Source organism: Bos grunniens, chromosome 16, assembly GCF_055505025.1.
Source record: "Bos grunniens cultivar Pamir isolate PY7600 chromosome 16, Bosgru_T2T1.0, whole genome shotgun sequence".
NCBI lineage: Eukaryota > Metazoa > Chordata > Mammalia > Artiodactyla > Bovidae > Bos > Bos grunniens.
In genome coordinates, this window is record NC_141180.1 from 54,480,149 (window position 1) to 54,500,883 (window position 20,735).

The 20,735-nt window shown below is 47.6% G+C and overlaps 1 protein-coding gene across 16 annotated transcripts in view; it reads left to right on the plus strand.

Annotated features, from left to right (window-relative positions):
- TLR5 (toll like receptor 5) overlaps positions 1-20,735 on the plus strand; it is a 36,909-nt gene that overhangs the window by 6,007 nt on the left and 10,167 nt on the right. For 6 of the 16 annotated variants that reach the window (XM_086342695.1, XM_086342693.1, XM_086342700.1 and 3 more), the window contains 2 exons: positions 4,917-5,078; positions 15,892-19,784. In XM_086342695.1, the coding sequence (XP_086198821.1) occupies positions 15,896-18,472 (2,577 nt within the window). In that variant the 5' untranslated portion in view covers positions 4,917-5,078; positions 15,892-15,895 and the 3' untranslated portion in view covers positions 18,473-19,784. Of the gene's footprint in view, positions 1-4,916; positions 5,079-5,888; positions 6,110-10,091; positions 10,231-15,891; positions 19,785-20,735 lie in introns of those variants that run through there. The other 10 variants (XM_086342690.1, XM_086342691.1, XM_086342689.1 and 7 more) reach the window with 5 other exon arrangements.

Sequence of the window (20,735 nt, forward strand, 5' to 3'; positions counted from 1 at the left end):
CTAGGTTTGATCCTTGGGTCAGGATTTCCTTCTCCAGCATCCCTGCCTGGAAAACCTGATGGTCGGAGGAGCCTGATAGGTTACAGTCCATGGGGTCACAAAGAGTCGAACATGACTAAGCGACTTCACTTTCACTTTTCATAATGAAGGCAAGATGGAAAACCACTTTCAGCCCTAAGTTTCTGTGTTCTGAGGTTCATGATCAGAGACTTAACTGGTTCTAGAGTATTCCAAGGCTAACTTTATTTTCTTTCTCAACACACACAAGGTTTGCGAGTATGAATCAGTAACATGCTCAGTTGTGCAAGAAATACTGCCCTGCCTTTTATTTTGTAGAGATCAACTTAATATTAGTTTGCAGGCTTTGTCTCACCAGGCTGGCAAGAATAGAAAACACCACAGGGTGGTGTCACGATTTCTGGATCTTATGCAGTGCTGAGAGCTCGGGGTGGGGTTGCGGGGGATCCTGCTCACCAGTCTGATCCACTCAGGTTACCACTGAGAAGGCTGCTGACCCCGCCTCTCTGGTGGTCTCTGCTACTTTTGGACTGACCAGCCAGACTCTAGGGGCTTGCCAAAGTCCTGTCCTCCCAGGACCCCCCAGACCTCTCTTCCAGACCTCCCTGCTTTGCCCCTCCAACTTCACTCCTCTCAAGACCTCCTGGAAAAGCCTCTGTGTCCTGGACCTAAGTCCTTGTTTTGGAAATGAAAGCCAGAAGATTCTGCAAGTTACTCCTGAGTTATATAACTAGCCTGGGGCAGTGATGTCAGGAGATTGTAGAGGATGGAAGTGGGCAGAGGAAGGTGGAAATACATGGAGGGGGGAAAGTTTTCTACTCTTAAAAGATGATCTAGCCACAGGAGCTGTCCCCTCTGAGAGTAAATTTCTAGGTAGGAAAAAGTTGCTATTTGAGGCCAGGATATACGTGTTTGCCTGCTAAGTCACTTCAGTCGTGTCCAATTCTTTGAGACCCCATAGAGTGTAGCCCGCCAGGCTCCTCTGTCCATGGGGTTCTCCAGGCAAGAATACTGGAGTGGGTTGCCATGCCTTCTCCAGGAGATCTTCCCCACCCAGGAATCAAACCCACAGCTCATACGTCTTATCTTCTGCTTTGGTAGGTGGAGTCTTTACCACTAGCACCACCTGGGATGCCCCCAGATATATGTAAATCCGTTTTATTTATCCATTTTTTTGGTACACCCCTTGTGGCTCAGCTGGTAAAGATTCCATCTGCAATGTGGGAGACCTGGGTTAGATCCCTGGGGTTGGGAAGATCCCCTGGAGGTGGGAAAGGCCACCCACTCCTGTATTCTGGCCTGGAGAATTCCATGGACTGTATAGTCTATGGGGTTGCAAAGAGTTGGACATGACTGAGTGACTTTCACAAGACCATTATTTTCCATAGATATTTTTAAGATTGTCTATAATAGATTCAAAAATTTGCCAAAAAGTAGGGGAGGTGATTGTGTCCTGGTCTGTGATGGCTGTCATGACACTCAGCAAATCTCATTAGATAATTTGAAGGTTTCCAGGCTATGAAAATGATTCTAGTTCAAACTGCCCATCAAACACATACAAAAACAGAACAAGGAAAGTTAAATTTGTCAAGGATACCCAGGTGATGGCCAAAACAGAGCTAGAAACCAGCTTTCCTCTCTCCCAGTCCAGAGCTCTTGCCCAGTGATCCCAGCCCAGTGATCTCATGCATCTTTTAAAGAATCACCCACAGGGCAGAAGAGCCCAGTTTCTTGCTGACTCCACCCTCATTCAGCGGGGAATATAGCCCACCTTGGGTAGCTGGTCCAGGCTGCTTCCACACTCCACAGACCTCCCTGAGGTCCCTGGATGCCGGGCACATGGGAAGAATGTGTCCTTATAACAGGGGTGTGTTTCCCAGCCCTGCCTGTCCTGCTCCCGTCTTGGGGCACCACCAATGAAATCCTCCTTCCTCCTCTGCACCCAACAGGCCCAGAGATGGGGGACCCCTCTGCCTGGCCCAACTCCCTCCCTCTCCCTTCCCTTATCTCTGCCCAGGCTTGATTCAGCTGCAGAGCAGGCTTGATTCCACCAGCCCGGGAAGGTTTCTCATGATGCTTTTGTTTAACCCAGCACAGCCTGCAGATCCCTCCCCGGACAGTTCTGAAGTGTTTTGTCCTCTCTCCTCACATTTGCATCCTCTGTGTCTAAGGGATCATAGTTTAATAAGGTTTCTCTTCACCATGCCTCTCCCCAACTTCCAATTTACATCACAATCCAAGTGATTTTTGCTGCACTTAGCGGATTGTCTGTGTCATTACTTTCAGGGGATGCAGTATCAGATTTCCCAGCTTGCCCTCTTCTCAGGCTCCTGACCTTGCAGCTGCCTATCTTTCTTGGCAGTTTATTTTGCCCATGAACACTCAGCGTTTAGCTGAGTTGCGTTCAGGGAGACTGTCAGTCTTATATGTTAATTTTCTAATTGAGAATGTTGTGCTGCCTGAGGAAGACAGGCAACTAAGTCAGTAACTGTTAAGTGTCAGACTCTTTGCAACCCCATGGACTATAGCCTGCCAGGCTCCTCTGTGGAATTCTCCAGGCAACAATGAGTAGGTTGCCATTCCCTTCTACAGGGGATCTTCCTGACCCAAGGATTGAACCCGAGTCTCCTGTATTGAAGGCAGACTCTTTACCGTCTGAGCCACCAGGGAAGTCAATGCCTTGGTGAGCTGTCTTTTCCCAGGGATTTTTAGATGTGTCATGCTAGTTGTTAGGTTTTAATAACTGCTCAGATGGAATTATTTCTTGCAGTCAGGTGCTTTAAAACTGGGTGACAAAGAGTTTATAATGAGCAGACAGAAGAGAAGCCGTTTTGTACCTGAACCATTTTGGTTTTCATCCTGTCTCAGTGCCTCTGGATGGTTTGTGGGGACCACCACCTGGAGATAGTAAAGACTATAAGGAAAGCTTTTACATTAATTTCCCATGAGTGCAGAAAAGAGAAACACCAAATCACGCCAGTGTACTGAGAAATTCTGTTTCCTTCTCTCCCTGTTTCCCTTGAGTGGTTTCCAAAAGGAATACATTTTTGGTGAGGTGCAGTTGGATAAATGATGTCTGTCTACTAAAGAAGCAAGAAATATTAGAGGATTATTCATCAATAACTGGTTCTCCGTGCGGGCACTAGAGTCTCCTCAGAAGCCGCTGAATATGCTTCCCTGGGGAAGGAGAAACTGTTATTGTTGCCATTGTATAGATGATTAAGTTGGTGCTCAGAGAGGTTAAGCACTTCCTCGAGGTCACACATCCATTAAATTGTGGAGCTAGGATTTGAATCCAGCTACACACTTAGTTGTCATTTTGACCTTTCCCCGCAAATCAAAATTGTGTACACTGCCCAACAGATTCAGAACCTCAAAGGATGTGGGGGTGGGGGTGAGGGTGGATAATTCCAAGGTGCATGCTAGGAAAGAAAATACATCACACTCCTGTTTTGAAATTCAGTCGCAGCCTCCTCTCCCTATGCTCCAGGAATGGCCAGCCTGCCAGGAGCGTTTGCATGCTCCCTACTCTTAAGCAAGCAATAGGAACTTCTCCGCAGGGCTCGGTTCAGAGCCATTGTGGCCTCCACATTCCTCAGCTCAGACTTTCCTGGCCCTCGGAGTGCTCCTACCTTGCTCTCCGCCCTTTGTGCGCCCCCTGCTGGTCTCCAGGAGAGGCGCCTGTGCTGGAGCCAGAGAAATGGTACCCAAGCTCTCCTGTTTCCTCGTTGTTACTTAGTTGCTAAGTCGTTTCCTCAGCTCCAAGTAAAATGATGTGATCTGCCCAGCTCCCTTCCCTCTGAAACGTCAAATAACCCTCCTCGAGCAAACATCCGATGTTTCAGTCTTCAGGACTAAGAAGAATTGGGAGTGAATGTATGGTCCCCGCTTCTCCAAAGTGATCACGCAGAATCTTGTTCATACATCGTTCCCCGGGGGGTTTGAGGCGGCCTGAGTAGTGAGCCGTGAGGGCCATAATGGAGCTCTCAAGTCCTTAGTGCTCATGGTCACTGAACTAGCATTATCAGAATTACCTGGAGGCTTGTCGGAAATGCAGAATCTCAGGTCCTCCCCCAGACCAGCGTGAGTCAGAATCTGCTCTTCAGCAAGATCTCTGGGTGATTCATATGCAAATCATCTTTGGAGGCTCTGTATGTCTTTTGCAGTGTCCACAATTTTTATTTTTTGAAGATCAAAACGACAAGTTTACAGCTGGATTCAAATCCTAGCTCTGCAATGCGATGGTTATGTGACCTTAAGCACATACTTAACCTCTGAGCCACAGTTTACTCATCTATAAAACAGTGAAAAGAACTATATGGCATCCTTAACTTTCAGGACCCATCCCATCCTAAACCTGAGACTCAATAATTGTCCAACGTCTCCTAGATCAGCCATAATTTACCTAGTTGTATTGCTTAGAAACGTCAAACTCTGATGGCAAACTGTGCTCTTTTCCTAGAAACCTGCAAGCTCTCTGCTCACTGTGGAGTAGATGATGGACTATTCCCATCCTTTGTGTGAGCCCCTGGCAAATGACCACATAACTGTCTTGAAGGGGGCATCTGGGTCATTTCCTCTCCACCGCCATGACAATAAAGATGGAGTGGATTGTGAAAGCATGGAGTTCCCTCCACAGAGTGACAAGGGAGAGAGCCTCCCCGCCCGACCCCTTGACCCAGAGACTGGACCTGAGATTTCTCCAGGTCCCTTCAGCTCTGATGTTCCACATGCCTCAGTTTACAAAAGGGTTTTGATCTTTTCCAATTCCAATTAATCAGGGACACACTCAATGTTTTAAATTCCCCCACAGATAAAAATCACTGTGTGGCATAGAAAACCATCTCCATAATGTTCGCTGCTTCTCCCTCCTAATTAGCTTTCCTGTTCTCCCTTAGGAAAGCAAAAACTCTTTCTCCTAATTCACCAGAAAAACACTGACCACCATCTTCACTGCGAGGAGGTTGGCAGAGTCTTAGGAACTAAAGCCTTTAAACAATCAGGGACCTCATGTCTCTAGAATAAGAACACACCAGAAGCCCCTTGTGCTGGGACTGGAGGTAAGTACTCCTGATGAAAATCACCCTCCTTCAGAATATGAATGGGAAACAGCTCACCGGGTGCTTCAGTTGTGCTGTGTGCCTCGGGGGTACTGCTTGAGCAAAACTGGGTCCTTGCCCTCAGGAGATGGGCAGGCTGGAGGAGGAATGAGGTGATGAAAATGCCATCGTGGACATGTCCACAGAACCAGGGCAGGAGATAAAGTACTTGTGGAAATATGAGAACTGTTTCATGGAAGGCCTCTAGGGTAGCCTGTGAGGGTTGAGTTGGGGTTGGGTAAACAGATGAGACGGGGACAAGCACCCCATGTCCAGGATCAGTAGAAGCAGAGAAGCTGGATGGAGGCCACACTGGGAGAAGGTGAGTTATCCCCGGAGCCCAGGCAAGACTAGAAAAGCCAGAAAGTAGATTGTCTGGAGTTTCCCCCTCTGGCCAATGAAAGGGTTTAGGCACTAAGGGACCCCTCTAATCAGCCATTCCAGGAATAGATTAGAGTCCATGTGGAGTCTTGCCCCCTGAAGAGTTGGATCATTGTGGTCAGGAGAAACCAGAAGGTTTCTGGTCAGAGCCGTGCCTGAAATGCAGGTTTGGGGGTAAGACTTGCTGCGGGGGTGGGTAGGGGGTCAGTCACTGCAGCAGCCTGGACAGGAGGCAGCAGCAACCCAAACATCTGGAAGTGAGGGGAATCGATGCTGGTGGTGGTGTCCGAGATGAATGTCACAGGACTGGCCACCATCTGCACTGATGTACTTGAGGCTTCTTTCAGTGGGGGATTAAGGAAGCTGATCTGACTTTACCCACCTCTTTAGAGTTTCATATGTACTGAAGATGGAAGTAAGGGTCCACAACCAAAGACGAATAGAGTACAGTGTTTGATGAGTCAGAAAGACTACAGCCCCAAGTGCTCTGAATGTGGAGGAGATGCTACAGATGCCCAAGAGGATATTTCAAGCTATGTCCAGATGTGGAAGAAGAAGGAGGGGCATGCTCCCTCTCAGAGGCTATTGTAAGCACAGATAACCACTCCCAGGTAGGATGGGAAAGAGCAGATGAGATGGGGCTGCTCCAAAGGGCCCCAGATTGCCCCCACCTGGACCAGCCCATCCAAGGAACCCAGAGCGCAGACCTGCCCTCATCACCCTGGTAGCTGGCCCTGCAGGTCATGAAGACAGAGCAGGACCCAGAGGCAGGATGTGACAAATTGATTCATTCAGCAGATATTTACAAAATAAGCTACAAACCAGTGAGCTTAAGGGCTTCCCAGGTGGCTCAGTAGTAAAGAATCTGCCTGCCAATGCAGGAGACACAGGTTCAATTCCTGAGTGGGGAACATCTCCTGGAGGAGGAAATGGCAACCCCCTCCAGTAGTCTTGCCAGGATAATCCCATGGACAAAGGAGCCTGGCGGGCTACAGCCCATGGGGTCACAGAGTCAGACATGACTGAGCACGCGCACAAGGTGTATAGTGAGCCTGGCAGCTGATGTGCACAATCTCCTAGAAGAGATCTGGTCTCAGGTCTGCAGCTCTGAGGAAAGGTGGTGGGAACCCCTGCAGGTATGCGTAGGTTCTAGACCAGCAAGTTGTATCAGACTCAGCTCATTTCCATCCTGACAGCATTACCAGCTTCCAGCAGCCCTGGGAATGCAGCAAGGCATTTGACTGAGTCTCTCGTGATCTCCCCTGCCACCCCATGACACATGAAAGGGAAGTTTCTTGCTGGGCTAGAGGTACGAGACCAGCTTTGTATCAAGGTATCATGCAACAGAGAGATGCAAACAGACCCTAAGGAGACTACCAGGTGCCAGCAAGTCAATAAACCATTCTCTGAGGGCACACCAGCGCATAGGGACCCACTGCACTGATTTTCTGTTCCCTCTTTGGAGAACAGTCATCAGTTACCAGGCTTTGCCCTGATGTGTTAATCCATGATGCCCACGGAAGCTGCTGCTGACTGTGTCTCCTCAGGCATGTAATGGGTCTGAGGAGAAGGGTGGGTGGGGAGCACACTTTCCTTTTTGTTCGCATGAATGAACTGCCAGGCCTGCCAGTGGAGCACCTTTTGCACCCAGGTATGCACAAGCGAGCCTCCCTTTATGGCTGCACCAACCTGAGCGGGCTCTGCTTTTTCTGCACGCCAAAGCCCACCTCCCAGTGGCCTCTCGTGGTACTCCCACCAGGACGGGCCTTGAGCCCCCTGGTAGGCCTTGCTGGGGGACATAGGGAGTCCCTGGGTGGCTGCAGCACATGCAAGGTCAAGAGCCAGGCCTTCCTGGACTTCCCTGGTGGCTCAGTAGTTAAGAATCCTCCTGCCAATGCAGGAGGAACAGGTTTGATCCCTGATCTGGGCAGATCCCACATGCTGTGGAGCAGCTAAGCCCATGCACCACAGCTACTGAAGCCTGTGTGCCCTAGAGCCCGTGCTCCGCAGCCAGAGAAGCCACTGCAGAGAGAAGCCTGTGCCCCACGACGAACAGTAGCCCCACTCGCCGCAACTAGAGAACGCCTGTGTGCCGCAGTGAAGACCCAGTGCAGCCATAAATAAATAAATAATTTTTTAGAAAGAAAATAGTTTACAAAAACAAAGAGAGCCAGGCCTTTTTCTCCTGGAAATAGGAAGCAAGGTTTCAGCGGCTTCTGAGAGGGCCGAGGCCAGGCAGGATGGGCGGGGAAACCAGCAGAGGTTTGCAATTACCCCTAGGGGTAGGAGAGAGGGTGACCGCACTGTTGGATTCTGCGTATTTGTGTGAGCACCAGTGTGGTTCCTCCCAACAGAACTATAGCCACCGGGTGTTAGCATGCAGTGGGCAGGCAGCCAGTGTAGACAGATGGGAGAGAAGAGCGAGGAGGGATCTGGGTTGAAGGTGTTGGCAGAGAATTGGAAGAGAAGGTCCCTGGGGTGTAGAATGATGGGGAGGTGGAAAGGCAGATGCATTTGAAGAGCAGAGAAGGTTTGAGAGGGATCAGGAGGCCATCAGAGAGTCAGCCTAGTGGAAGGAAGGGCCCAGGAGACCTGGAAGGGAGAGGGTCATGCTGAGTGCATGGGTGAGAACTCAGCATTTTCAAAGGGGTCATCTTGGGAAGGACTGACTGTGGAGTGAGGTGGACCTTCACTTGGAGCTGAAGGGGGTGAAGGGCTGAGAGGTTCACCTTCCCCCAGGAGCCCATCCCTTTGTGACCAAGGGGAAGTGACCACAGAGCAGCAGATGAAGACCCAGAGGTGGGCTGCAGCAGTCCTCCCACACTGACAGCCACACCGGAGTCACTAGGATTAGAGGGGAATCAGAGCTGTGTGACCTTAAGTAAGCTACTTAACTTCTCTGGGCCTTAGTTTTCTCATGTGTATAATGGTACCTTCTCAGGTAGCTCAGTGGGTAAAGAATCCATCTGCAATGCAGGACATGCTGGTTCGATTGGGAAGATCCCCTAGAGGAGGGCATGGCAACCCACTCCAGTATTCTCGCCTGGAGAATCCCATGGACAGAGGAGCCTGAACTGCTACAGTCCATAGGGTTGCAAAGAGTAAGACACGACTAAAGCAACTGAGCACGCAGAGACTGGGGAGGATGCAGAAAGGGAGGAAGCTCAGAGCTCTGTGGGCATGAGGTATCCACTCTGTGGTATTGTAGTTATTAGGATATACTTCTTTCCTCCCTTCAGACTCGAGTCCAGTGGTTCTCAGATGTGAAAGTGCATCAGAACCACCCAGAGGGCTTGATAGAGCAGCCTGCCAGGCCATGCCCCAGAGCTTCTGATTCAGGAGGTAGAGGAGGGGGGCCAGGTAGCACTGATGCTGCTGGTGCGAGGACACCTCTTGGGCATCACTGCTCTAGAGTCTCTACAGACCATGAGACCTTGGCAGGCAGAGGACCCCCAACATCCCACAGTGACCAGCATAGAGCCCGGGCCTGGGCCTGGGAGGAGTGACTCCAGGACGAGCACAGATTCTCAATACAGCAGCTGGTCACCACAAGAAGAGGTGGTGTTGAGTGAAAAAAAGGTCACTCGGGAAGAGCCTCGAAATTATGGTGGTTTGTGCGAAAGCTGGATTTGTATCTGGGGAGCAAACGCTGAGGTTCACAGCAAAGCAGTCACCATGCGTTTTATCAGAACTGCTGTCAGAGGCAGAATGCTGGTCTGGAAGGACCATGGCCCTGGCGACACTGCTGGCTTCAGAGCGCTCATTTGCTTTCTTGTTCCAATGACGTGATGCTGTGTCCTGCATCTGGAGAGCACGTTTGCCCTGGGAAGATCACCGTGTCCACTGGCCTTGAGCCTTTTCCCGAGGCTGAACTTGAATGTCTCCCCATGTGGACTTGGTCCAGGATTTTTATTGTTCTGTGAACCCAGGAGAAACCCTCCCCAGCACCCATTTGGAAATGAATTAACTGTTTTGCTCAGACAGCGATTGGTTCTCCATGCCCGGTGCTCCGGCCTCCTGCCAGATGTGGGCCACCACCTGCCAGGAGAAACGTCCTCTCTCCAGCCTTGCGGCCAAGCTCGGAATCCCAGGTGTAGCCAAACAGCCCATTATGAATATTATTTGTTAAGAACCAAGTATTAAATTAGCACAGGAGCAGTCCTGGCCTGGGCCAGCAGGATTTGCCAGCCAAGTGTGGTGCCAGGGGAGCAGAGAGGCCCCTGGGTAGGCTTCCCTGCTTCCCGCAGAGACACCAAGGCTGGTAACTCACCCACGCCGAGGCCAGCGGCTCTGCTAGGCAGGCAATTAAGTCAAGAAAGGGAACCCGCTCTGCTGACGGCTGGGATTAAAGCTAAATGAATTCAACTCAGAGAAAAGGGCTGCAACCCTTCTCCCTCTGGTCTCATTATCTTAATTAACAGTGTTTGGCAGGAGTATTGAGGCCTGCATTGATCGAGCTGCTCCTGTTACCCCTCAGAGCCCTGGACACAAGTGAGCCTCAGTAATAAAAACCCAATTCTCAACAGCCCTCTGAATTTCTTTCCAGCTCTCTTCCTCTAAGAAAAGCATGGGGTTTCTGACTTGGAGGGGGTCCTTTAGACCAGGGTTTCTCATAGTGTGGCCTGAGGACCACTCTCCTCAAAGTATCTGGGATATGGTGATAAAATGCTCTTCCCCAGCTCCATGAGACCTATCCAGCTGAATCTCCAGGAGTCAGACTCTAGGAGTGGTGGTATTACTTTTTTCTCTTTAATTTTATTTTCTGATTGTGGTCAAATATACTTGACATTGTGCATGCGTGCTAAGTCACTTCAGTCATGTCTGACTCTTGTAGCAAATTAGGCTCCTCTGTCCATGGATTCTCCAGGCAAGAATACTGGAGCGGGTTGCCATGCCGCTTCCTGAAGCAGGGATCGAAACCGCCTCTCCTGCAGCTCTTACATTGTAGGCAGCTTCTTTACCGCTTAGCCACCAGGGAAGCCCATACTTGACATTAAGGACATTCATACTGTAGATGGTGGCTCAAACAGTAAAGAATCTGCCTGCAATTCAGGAGACCCGGGTTCAATCCCTGTTTCGGGAAGATCCCCTGGAGAAGGGAATGGCAACCCACTCCAGTATTCTTGCCTGGAGAATCCCATGGAGAGAGGAGCCTGGTGGCCTACAGTCCATGGGATCACAGAGTCGTACATGACTGAGCATTCATTTCCAGAAATTTCTCATCATCGCAAACAGAAACTCTGAACCTACAAAACCATAATTCTCCACCCCTCCCTCCAACACCTGGAAACGTCTATTCACTTTTTGTCTCTCTGAATTTGACTAATCTAAGTCCCTCATATAAGTGGAATCAAACAGTATGTGTCTTTTGTGATTCACTTATTTCATGCAGAGTATCTTTAAGGTTCACACATGTTGTTGAAGCGTGTGCCAGCTTTTTCCTCTGTTTTTAGTAATATTCCGTTTTATGGATGTACCACATTATCTTCGCATCTATCAGTGGACATTTGGGTCATTCCTACCTGTTGGCTGTTGTGCATAATGCAGTGATGAGTGTGGTGTGCAAATACCTGTACCGGTTCTAAGGTACCGTCAAACTTGCAGCCATGTGAGCCAACCTTCTGAAACTGGAATCACCTGGAGAGGTTTGACAACTCAGGATGCCCTAGCCATACCCTAGACCAACCACATCACCCATAGATGGGATCTAGTTCCTGTATTTTATTTTAACTCCCCCAGTGGTTCTGATGTATGGCTAAGTTAGAGAACCATGGGTTTAAACCAGTGATTCTAAAATTTGGGGTGTTTACAAAATTCAGTTACTTTTAAGAGTACACACCCCTGAGAGTCTCTTTTAACTGGTCTATGGGGAGCCTGAGCTTCAGTGCTCAAAGCTCTTCAGGTGGTTCTCATATGTCACCAGAGTTGAGGCCGTGTCTCATTCAGTCTCTCATTGAGACAGGAACCTGCTAAGGCTGCTGGAGGTGACACTCTCTGCCCAAGGTTCTGAGCCCTTTGGCACCTGAGTCTGCACTGGTCCCCAGAGCTGATTCCTGAGCCAGTCCCATGAGTTCTCCAGACTCTGCCACACAGGTGCAGAGGATAGCTCGTATATGGAATCTCCTTTTGTCCTACTCTTAATTTGAACTGTTAGCCTTGAATGAGAACCGGGTGTTCTGTTATAATGCTTGCTGTGAAATAACAACTTTGTTCCAACACGACTGACACATTAAGGAACAGTATTGCTGTATTAGGGAAGATGACTCATATATTAGGGAACAACATGAACTTATTAGTGAATGTGAAATTTGCATTTGCTGATGTGCCGTTTCTTAAGCTTTCATGGAGAAAACGACCCAGCCGAACCAAACAACATGTGACGAGGGAAAAGATCTCAGAAATCTGCCAGCGACCTTCACACTCCGTGTGTGCTTTGAGCGGACACCCATCCCCAACTGATGTTCCACTTCCCGATACCAAATAGCCCCCTCCTCCCAGCACCTCACAGTAGCTCCCGCGCAGCAGCCCTCAGGCCTTTTTCAAGGAAAGGGATATTTCTTGCAGTGTGTGTGCGCATATTTCTTATCCACATACATGTAGAAAATGGTGCTACCATTTTCATTAGGTTTTTTCAGGTGCTGCCGATGAAGGCTTTGCGTGCTGTGTGCGGCCCTCTTTTCCCCCAGAAGTCCTGTGGTTTTATTGTGTGATTTTGCATAGCCGAGCGATTTTTAGGAAGGACTGAGTATATTGCCTGATGGCGGAACTAACAGTGTCCGTACATGTCGATTCTCACCATCTTTTTACTAATAGTTTAGGAGCGCACTGCCAGGCCGCTCTATCTGCTGCCGCTGAGAACTCACTCCAGACACCCCTGGATGGCGCCCTCCTCTGTGGGATCGGCAGCTGCTGCCAGCAATCAGCTGCTCTGGGATCAAGAAGCAATGAGCCCTGTCTGGCACAGGCTTCTTCCAGGCCTTACCCCAACACACTCTCATCCCTCTTGCTCCCTTTGGCTTCAACCCACTTAGGGTCTGGACTTTTAGGTCACTTGATCTTTTTTTCTTGGGTTCCCTAAATCCACACCTGCTGCCCACCCTGTCTCACAGCCTGCCTTCACTCTGGAAGCTCATCTTTCTGACATTTGGTCTGAAACAATTCTATGGCCTGGTTCCCACCTTGAAACTAGATTTGCCCTCATAGAGGGCATTCATTGGTATTTATTTCGATCCATTTTGGATCCTGGTTCTCATTCCAGAACACCCCTTCCTGGGATGGTCCCTCTTCCTAGCTTCTGTCTTCATGAATAACCCCTCCAGACTCCTGTTGGCTCACCAGGTCACCTGGCTCCTCTACTCATGTATCCTGCCACCTGACCTGTAGAAGTCTGCTTCAGAGATGAAGATGTAGCTATTTCACACTTTGCTGTATTTCATGAGAAAATAGGTCTGTAGCATGTCTTCATAGCATGACATGAACCCAAATGATTTTCTTTAATATCTGTTTGTTCAACTGGCCTATCTTGCTGTTTAATTTTAGCTTCCCTGTTATAGACTTGAAAATTGAGTGTATTGAACTTGTGTTGTTTGGGACTTTTCTTTCACTTGTTGTTACCATGAATTCAAGGTCAAGCTGCCTTGTACAGTGTCAACATTTGGAGGCCAGCCTGAGTGGTCCGTGAAGAAACAGGATTGAAACTAGACATCTTAACACTGTTATTCTGAACTGGCATTCTCACTCCCATGTCTCTGCAAGGATTTTCCTGTCAGGTTACATAAGACAAGAATTCATTCTGATGTTTGAATAAAGCAACAGCCACAAAACTGTCAGTATCTTGGGGGCCAAGCTAGTTCTTTCCTGCAAATATCAGTTCAGTATCAGAACACGTTTATCTTGCAGTCACTTAAAATCCTCATTGGTGAAATCAAAGTTTCCATTCTCTTTTCTTCTAAAACAGAGGTTAATAAACTACAGTATTTGGACTGCAAAGCCTAAAATATTCACCATTTGGCCCTTTACAGAAAAAGTTTCCCAAGCCCTGTTCTAGAACGTAAAACCTGGTGGTGGGCATATGTAAACCAAGGGTTTTCCTCATGAGATTGAAAGGGGTAGCCTTCAGGAGAACAGTGAACCCTCTGAACTCAGGTACAAAATTTGGTTTATGTTGCAAACATGCATTTTTGGAGATACAGGCTTGGTCTATTGTGTTCACCACTAAAACAGTGCCAGACACAGATGCTCAGCAAAAATTAATTGAGTAAGTTATTGAGGAGGAGGGTGTGGCAGAGACAGGCAAGAACCAGATGAAGGAAGTCTTTGCAGGATTTTATTCCCAGAGCAGTGGGAGGAGGAGGAAGGGGGTCTGTGCGGAGGCGTGGTATCTTCTGGGTTATGTTTCTGAAAGAACACCCTGGCTGCTGTTTGGGAAACGGAGGATAAGACTGGAAATAAGAGAGATCAGTGAGAACTCTCAAGAGATGGGAGCTTGAACAGAGTAGACTTGGAAGGTAAAACTGACTTGCTAACATGGGGGTGACATTTCAGAGAACAAAGGCGACTCTGCTGTTGTTACCCTGAGCCCATGGGTGGAAATGGCAGAGAAATTAAGAGCCTTAATAAACATCCTCACCAAGTTTTTTCCTATGATTCTCAAGTGCCTGGTTTGGGGTTTATTTTTAATAGTAGGTTATATTTAATTACTACCAACTGGAAATTGTTTAATTTCAAATGTGAAATGGCAATGGTTGTTTTTCATCTGATGGTATACACGAGTTACCATGCCCCCCCCCCCAACTCTTTTCTTTTAATTTAATGTATTGATTTTTGGCTGCCTTGGATCTTTGTTGCTGCATGTGGGTTCAGTAGTTGTGGCACATGGGCTTAGTTGCCCCACGGCATGTGGGATCTTCCCAGACCAGGGATGAAACCCATGTCTCCTGCCCTGGCAGGCAGATTCTTAACCACTGGACCACAGGGAAGTCTTGCTGGCCTACTGCTAACGTGGCCTGCTTTTGATACTTTGGGTCAACTCAGGAGTTGATGTCTCCTTCTGATCAGCTGTAAATTGTGTGTCACAGCCTCAAAGGTGCTGTGGAAACCCTACCACAAATCACCCCCAATACAACAAAGACTCTTCAGAGCCTGCAGGTGATCCAGGGCTGGTGTCTCCTCTGGGGCCATGGTCTCTTCATGCTGTCTACCCAGATATGGAAACTGAACCAGGGATGTTTTCATAAACCAGAGCCCTCTTCTTGTTTCTTTCTTTCTTTCTTTTTTAATTTTATTTTTAAACTTTACATAATTGTATTAGTTTTGCCAAATATCAAAATGAATCCGCCACAGGTATACACGTGCTCCCCATCCTGAACCCTCCTCCCTCCTCCCTCCCCACACCATCCCTCTGGGTCGTCCCAGTGCACCAGCCCCAAGCACCCAGTATCGTGCATCGAACCTGGACTGGCATCTCATTTCATACGTGATATTTTACATGTTTCTGAGCCATGTAGCTCCTCCCTTACCTTCCAGCAGAGGCCTTCTGATACTACACGTAGCTCAAGTTGAGTACTTGGCAGGCACCAGCTGGAGGTGCCATGCCGGTGGGTAGAGGTGAAGCTCTCTGAGGGGCCCGTGTGCACCCTCTGTACCCTCACAGCTCCCAGCACAGCACTGAGAACATAGCGGACACCTTCATTCGGCGCCTTTTGCCGCTCTGTACAAGCAAATGCTCAACCCAGACAGACAGTGAATTTACCTGTTGGACTAGGTAAGGGGTCTGGTTTTTGTTTAGTTGTACGCTCACATGGTCACACAAGTGCCAGGCATGCAGTTGGTGCTTAGTGCATCCTTATTAAACTGAAAAATGGTGTACCCAATTTTTACATGATGAGCTATACTGTGTAGGAAGTGAGGATGGATAAATAGAGATGACTTAGTATCTTTGGCAGATTAGAGGGGAAAGAAAAATCAGTGGATTTATTTTCTAGTCCTCAGCAGAGGCTGCCTTGGGAAAGGAATGGGGTCCCTGGCTGGGCTGAAGTTCAAATATATCTCTTCCTAATGTTTTCCCCAACTTCCAAAAGCAAATCTTGAATGAATGAATTCACAACCTTATGAATGAATGCCGAGTTATCACAAAGATTAAATATTTTCTGAAGTACTTACAACCATGCTTGCTATTTTAAAAAAAATGCAACATAATAGATAAAAAGAGAGAAAAGCTCTGTCTGCATCACACAGTATCTGCCAATAGGCATGGCCACGGACCCAGAGGAACACAGGGTCTAAGAAGCAACCACATCACAAAGGGGTCCCCCAGGCCCTAACACCCTCAAGGCTGTTGCTCAGTGCCTTGAGCTTAGATGTCTGTGTCTTCACTCTCCCTTCTTCTCCATAGGATCATGGGAGACTGCCTTGACCTTCTCTTAGGAGTCGTACTCCTGACCAGTCCTGCACTTGGAATGTCTTCCTGCTTCTTTGATGGTTGGAGAGCCATCTATCTTTCCTGCAACCTCACCCAAGTGCCCCAGGTCCCCAACACCACCAAGAGCCTCCTGCTCAGCTTCAACTATATCAGGACAGTCACAACCGCATCCTTCCCCTTCCTGGAGCAGTTGCAGCTGCTGGAGCTGGGAACTCAGTTTACCCCCTTGACAATTTACAGAGAAGCCTTCCGAAACCTGCCCAATCTCAGGATCCTAGACCTGGGTGGAAGTCAGATAGACTTCTTGCATCCAGATGCTTTTCAGGGACTGCCCCACCTCACTAAACTTCGACTGTTTTCCTGTGGTCTCTCCGATGCTGTATTAATAGATGGTTATTTCAGAAATTTGGCATCTTTGACTCACTTGGACCTATCCAAAAATAAAATTCAGAGTCTTTACCTTCATCCCTCATTCCGGGAACTGAATTCCTTGAAGTCCATTGACTTTTCCTTCAACAAAATACCTATTGTATGTGAGCAGGAGTTCAAACCCCTCCAAGGGAAAACACTCTCCTTCTTAAGCCTTGCTGATAACCACCTGTACAGCAGGGTCTCAGTGGACTGGAACAAGTGTCTGAACCCATTCAGAAACATGGTCCTGGAAACCCTAGATGTTTCTGGCAATGGCTGGGGGGTGGACATCATGAGAAACTTCAGCAATGCCATCAATGGGAGCCAGATTTTCTCTTTGGTTCTTACTCATCACATTATGGGTTCTTCATTTGGCTTCTCCAACCTGAAGGATCCTGACTACCACACCTTTGCTGGGCTGGCCAGGAGCTCGATGATACAGCTGGACATTTCACATGGGTATATCTTCTCCCTGAACTTCCGAATCTTTGAGACACTCCAGGAGCTGAAGGTCCTAAACCTCGCCTACAACAAGATAAACAGTATTTCGAGGAATGCGTTTTATGGACTCGACAACCTCCAAGTTCTCAATATATCATATAACCTTCTTGGGGAATTATATAATTATGATTTCGATGGACTACCTAAGGTGGCCTATATTGACCTGCAGAAGAATCACATTGGGATCATTCAGGACAAAACATTCAAATTCCTGGGGAAATTAAATACCTTGGACCTCCGGGATAATGCTCTTAAAACAATTTATTTTCTTCCAAGCATTCCTAATATCTTCTTAAGTGGCAATAAGCTGATGACTTTGCCAAACATCCCACTTACAGCCAATTTCATCCAATTATCAGAGAATAGGCTAGAAAATCTGAATGATCTCTACTTCCTTCTCCAGGTACCTCATCTCCAGATTCTCATTTTAAATCAAAATCGCTTTTCCTTTTGTCACCAAAACCATGCCCCTTCAGAGAATTCCAGCCTAGAAAAGCTTTTCCTTGGAGAAAATATGTTGCAGCTTGCCTGGGAAACTGGGTCATGTTGGGATATTTTTAAGGGGCTTTCTCATCTCCAACTCCTCTATCTAAATAAAAACTACCTGAATTTCCTTCCACCAGGAGTATTTCATCATCTGACTGCACTGAGGGGACTCAGCCTCAAAGACAACAGGCTGACTGTTCTTTTTCCTGGCGACTTACCTGCTAACTTAGAGATCCTGGATATATCTGGAAACCAGCTCCTCTCTCCTGATCCTGATTTATTTGCATCACTGAGTGCCATAGACATAACTCATAACAATTTTATCTGTGAGTGTGAACTTAGTGCTTTTATCCATTGGCTCAATCAAACCAATATCACAATAGCTGGGTCTCCAGCAGACATGTACTGCATGTACCCAAACTCTCTGGCTGGGGTTTCCATTTACAGTCTTTCCACAGAAAGTTGTGAAGAAGAAGAAGTTTTAGAGTCCCTAAAGTTTTCCCTTTTCATCTTGGTCACTGTCACCTTGACTCTGTTCCTCGTGATCACCCTTGCGGTTACTAAGTTCAGGGGGTTTTGTTTCATCTGTTATAAGAAAGCCCAGAGTCTGCTGTTGAAGGACCCCATCAAGGGAAGAGAATCAGATATGTACAAATACGATGCCTATTTGTGCTTCAGTAGCAAAGACTTTGAATGGGTGCAGAACGCTTTGCTCAAACACCTGGATGTCCAGTACAACAGCCAAAACAGATTTAACCTGTGCTTTGAAGAAAGAGACTTTATGCCCGGGGAAAACCACATTGCCAACATCCAGGATGCTGTGTGGAGCAGCAGAAAGATTGTCTGTCTCGTGAGCAGACACTTCCTTAGAGACGGGTGGTGCCTCGAAGCCTTCAGTTATGCCCAGAGCAGGTGCTTAGCTGACCTCAATGGCGCCCTCATCATGGTGGTGGTGGGATCCCTGTCCCAGTTCCATCTGATGAGGCATCAGTCCATCAGAGGGTTCGTCCAGAAACGGCAGTACTTGAGGTGGCCTGAGGATCTCCAGGATGTTGACTGGTTTCTCAATAAACTCTCTCAATGCATTCTAAAGAAAGAAAAGGAAAGGAAGAAAGACAGTACTATTCAGCTGCAAAATGTAACCACCATCTCCTAGGCAAAGGAGCAGTTTCCACTTATCGCAAGCCACAGATAACTCTGTACCTTTTATTTCCGCCAGTTACCATTTGCATGCCTTTGTGTTCAGTTGCTCGGTCATGTCCTACTCTTTGCGACCCCATGGACTGTAGCCCACCAGGTGCCTTTGTTCATGGGATTTCCTAGGCAAGAATACTGGAGTGGTTTGCCATTTCCTCCTCCAGGGGATCTTCGTGACCCAGGGATCGAACCCGAGTCTCCTGTGTCTCTTGTATTAGCAGGCAGAGTCTTTACCACTGAGCCACCTAGGAAGCCCTTAAGTTGCCATTTGGGGGTCCTTTATGGAGTTGTTGTTTTCCTACAATGAAGAGAACATAAATCTCCTTGATTTTCATAGCAACACAATGTTTTGTCTTGCCAACGTCCAAATGGAAAGTAATAGATCTAGAAAATTGCAACTGCCCCCAGCAGTTCTTACTCTGCATTGATTTCCTTTCAGAACCAGTAACACTGATCTCTCCCATTGCATCGACTACAGGATATATCCTCTGCGTGGCAAGGGCACCTTGGGAGAAGTTACAGATGGCTGACACCCTTTCTCTAGCATTCGTTTCCAGAGGGGCTGGTCAGTGATTCTGAGGCTCTGTGCCTAGCACAACACTAAATAGAAAACAAACAGAAGAAGAGGCATGGTTCCTACTATTACCATGAGAACAACGCCATTGCTCAGTACCGGTCATGCCCAGTCTCAGGGATCAGAGTGGCCCCAAAGAAGCCAGCATGAGAATGACTAGATCTCCTGGGGCCGTATTGCCTTACTTCTTCTTACCTCTTGGATCTAACCCTAGTGGGCCATGGACATTCTTTTTGGCTTGCAACCTTTATTTCAACCTGGCTTTCAAGGCTTTTATTTCACCAGCCTATTTCAGCTTTATTTTCCCCCATACTTCATTTATCGACTGCTCATGCTGTTGCAGAAAGAAATTGGACCTGGACCCAGAACTTGGTTTGACTTCTGATTCTGCTGCTCACGAGCTGTGTGGCCTTGAGCACATTACACACCTTCGCTGGGCTTGTTTTCTCGTCTGTAGGCGTGATCCTCTCTACCTCACAGAGTTGACGCGAGAGTTAAATCCACCAAGAATGTCAGGGTGTCTCAGATCTTATCTTTAGCCACCCTAATGGCCATGAGAGGGTCTCCACACCAAGGAGGGCCTTCTGGAGGCAGCTGTGATTTCTTAGAATTTGTATTTTTTTTTTATCTTAAGAAAAATCTATGTGTATTTTGTATTTTTTAGATTGATTTTAATAATAAATGTTTTTCTGCAAAAGCATTGAGTTCCGTTCAGTTCAATCGCTCAGTCGTGTCCGACTCTTTGTGACCCCATGAATTGCAGCACACCAGGCCTCCCTGTCCATCACCAAATCCTGGAATTTACCCAAACTCATGTCCTTTGAGTCAGTGATGCAATCCAGCCATGTCATCCTCTGTCATCCCCTTCTCCTCCTGCCCCCAATCCCTCCCAGCATCAGGGTCTTTTCCAATGAGTCAACTCTTCGCATGAGGTGACCAAATTATTGGAGTTTCAGCTTTAGCATCAGTCTTTTCAATGAACACCCAGGACTGATCTCATTTAGAATGGACTGGTTGGATCTCCTTGCAGTCCAAGGGACTCTCAAGAGTCTTCTCCAACACCACAGTTCAAAAGCATCAATTCTTCGGTGCTCAGCTTTCTTCACAGTCCAACTCTCACATCCATACATGACCACTGGAAAAACCATAGCCTTGACTTAGACGGACTTTTGTTGGCAAAGTAATGAAAGCTTTTGAATGTGCTATCAGGTTGGTCATAACTTTCCTTCCAAGGAGCAAGCCTCTTTTAATTTCATTGCTGCAGTCACCATCTGCAGTGATTTTGGAGCCCAGAAAAATAGTCAGCCACTGTTTCCACTGTTGCCCCATCTATTTGCCATGAAGTGATGGGACCAGATGCCATGATCTTCGTTTTCTGAATGTTGGGCTTTAAGCCAACTTTTTCACTCTCCTCTTTCACTTTCATCAAGAGGTTTTTTAGTTCCTCTTCACTTTCTGCCATAAGAGTGGTGTCATCTGCATATCTGAGGTTATTGATATTTCACCCGGCAATATTGATTCCAGCTTGTGCTTCTTCCAGCCCAGCATTTCTCATGATGTACTCTGCATATAAGTTAAATAAGCAGGGTGACAATATACAGCCTTGACATACTCCTTTTCCTATTTGGACCCAGTCTATTGTTCCATG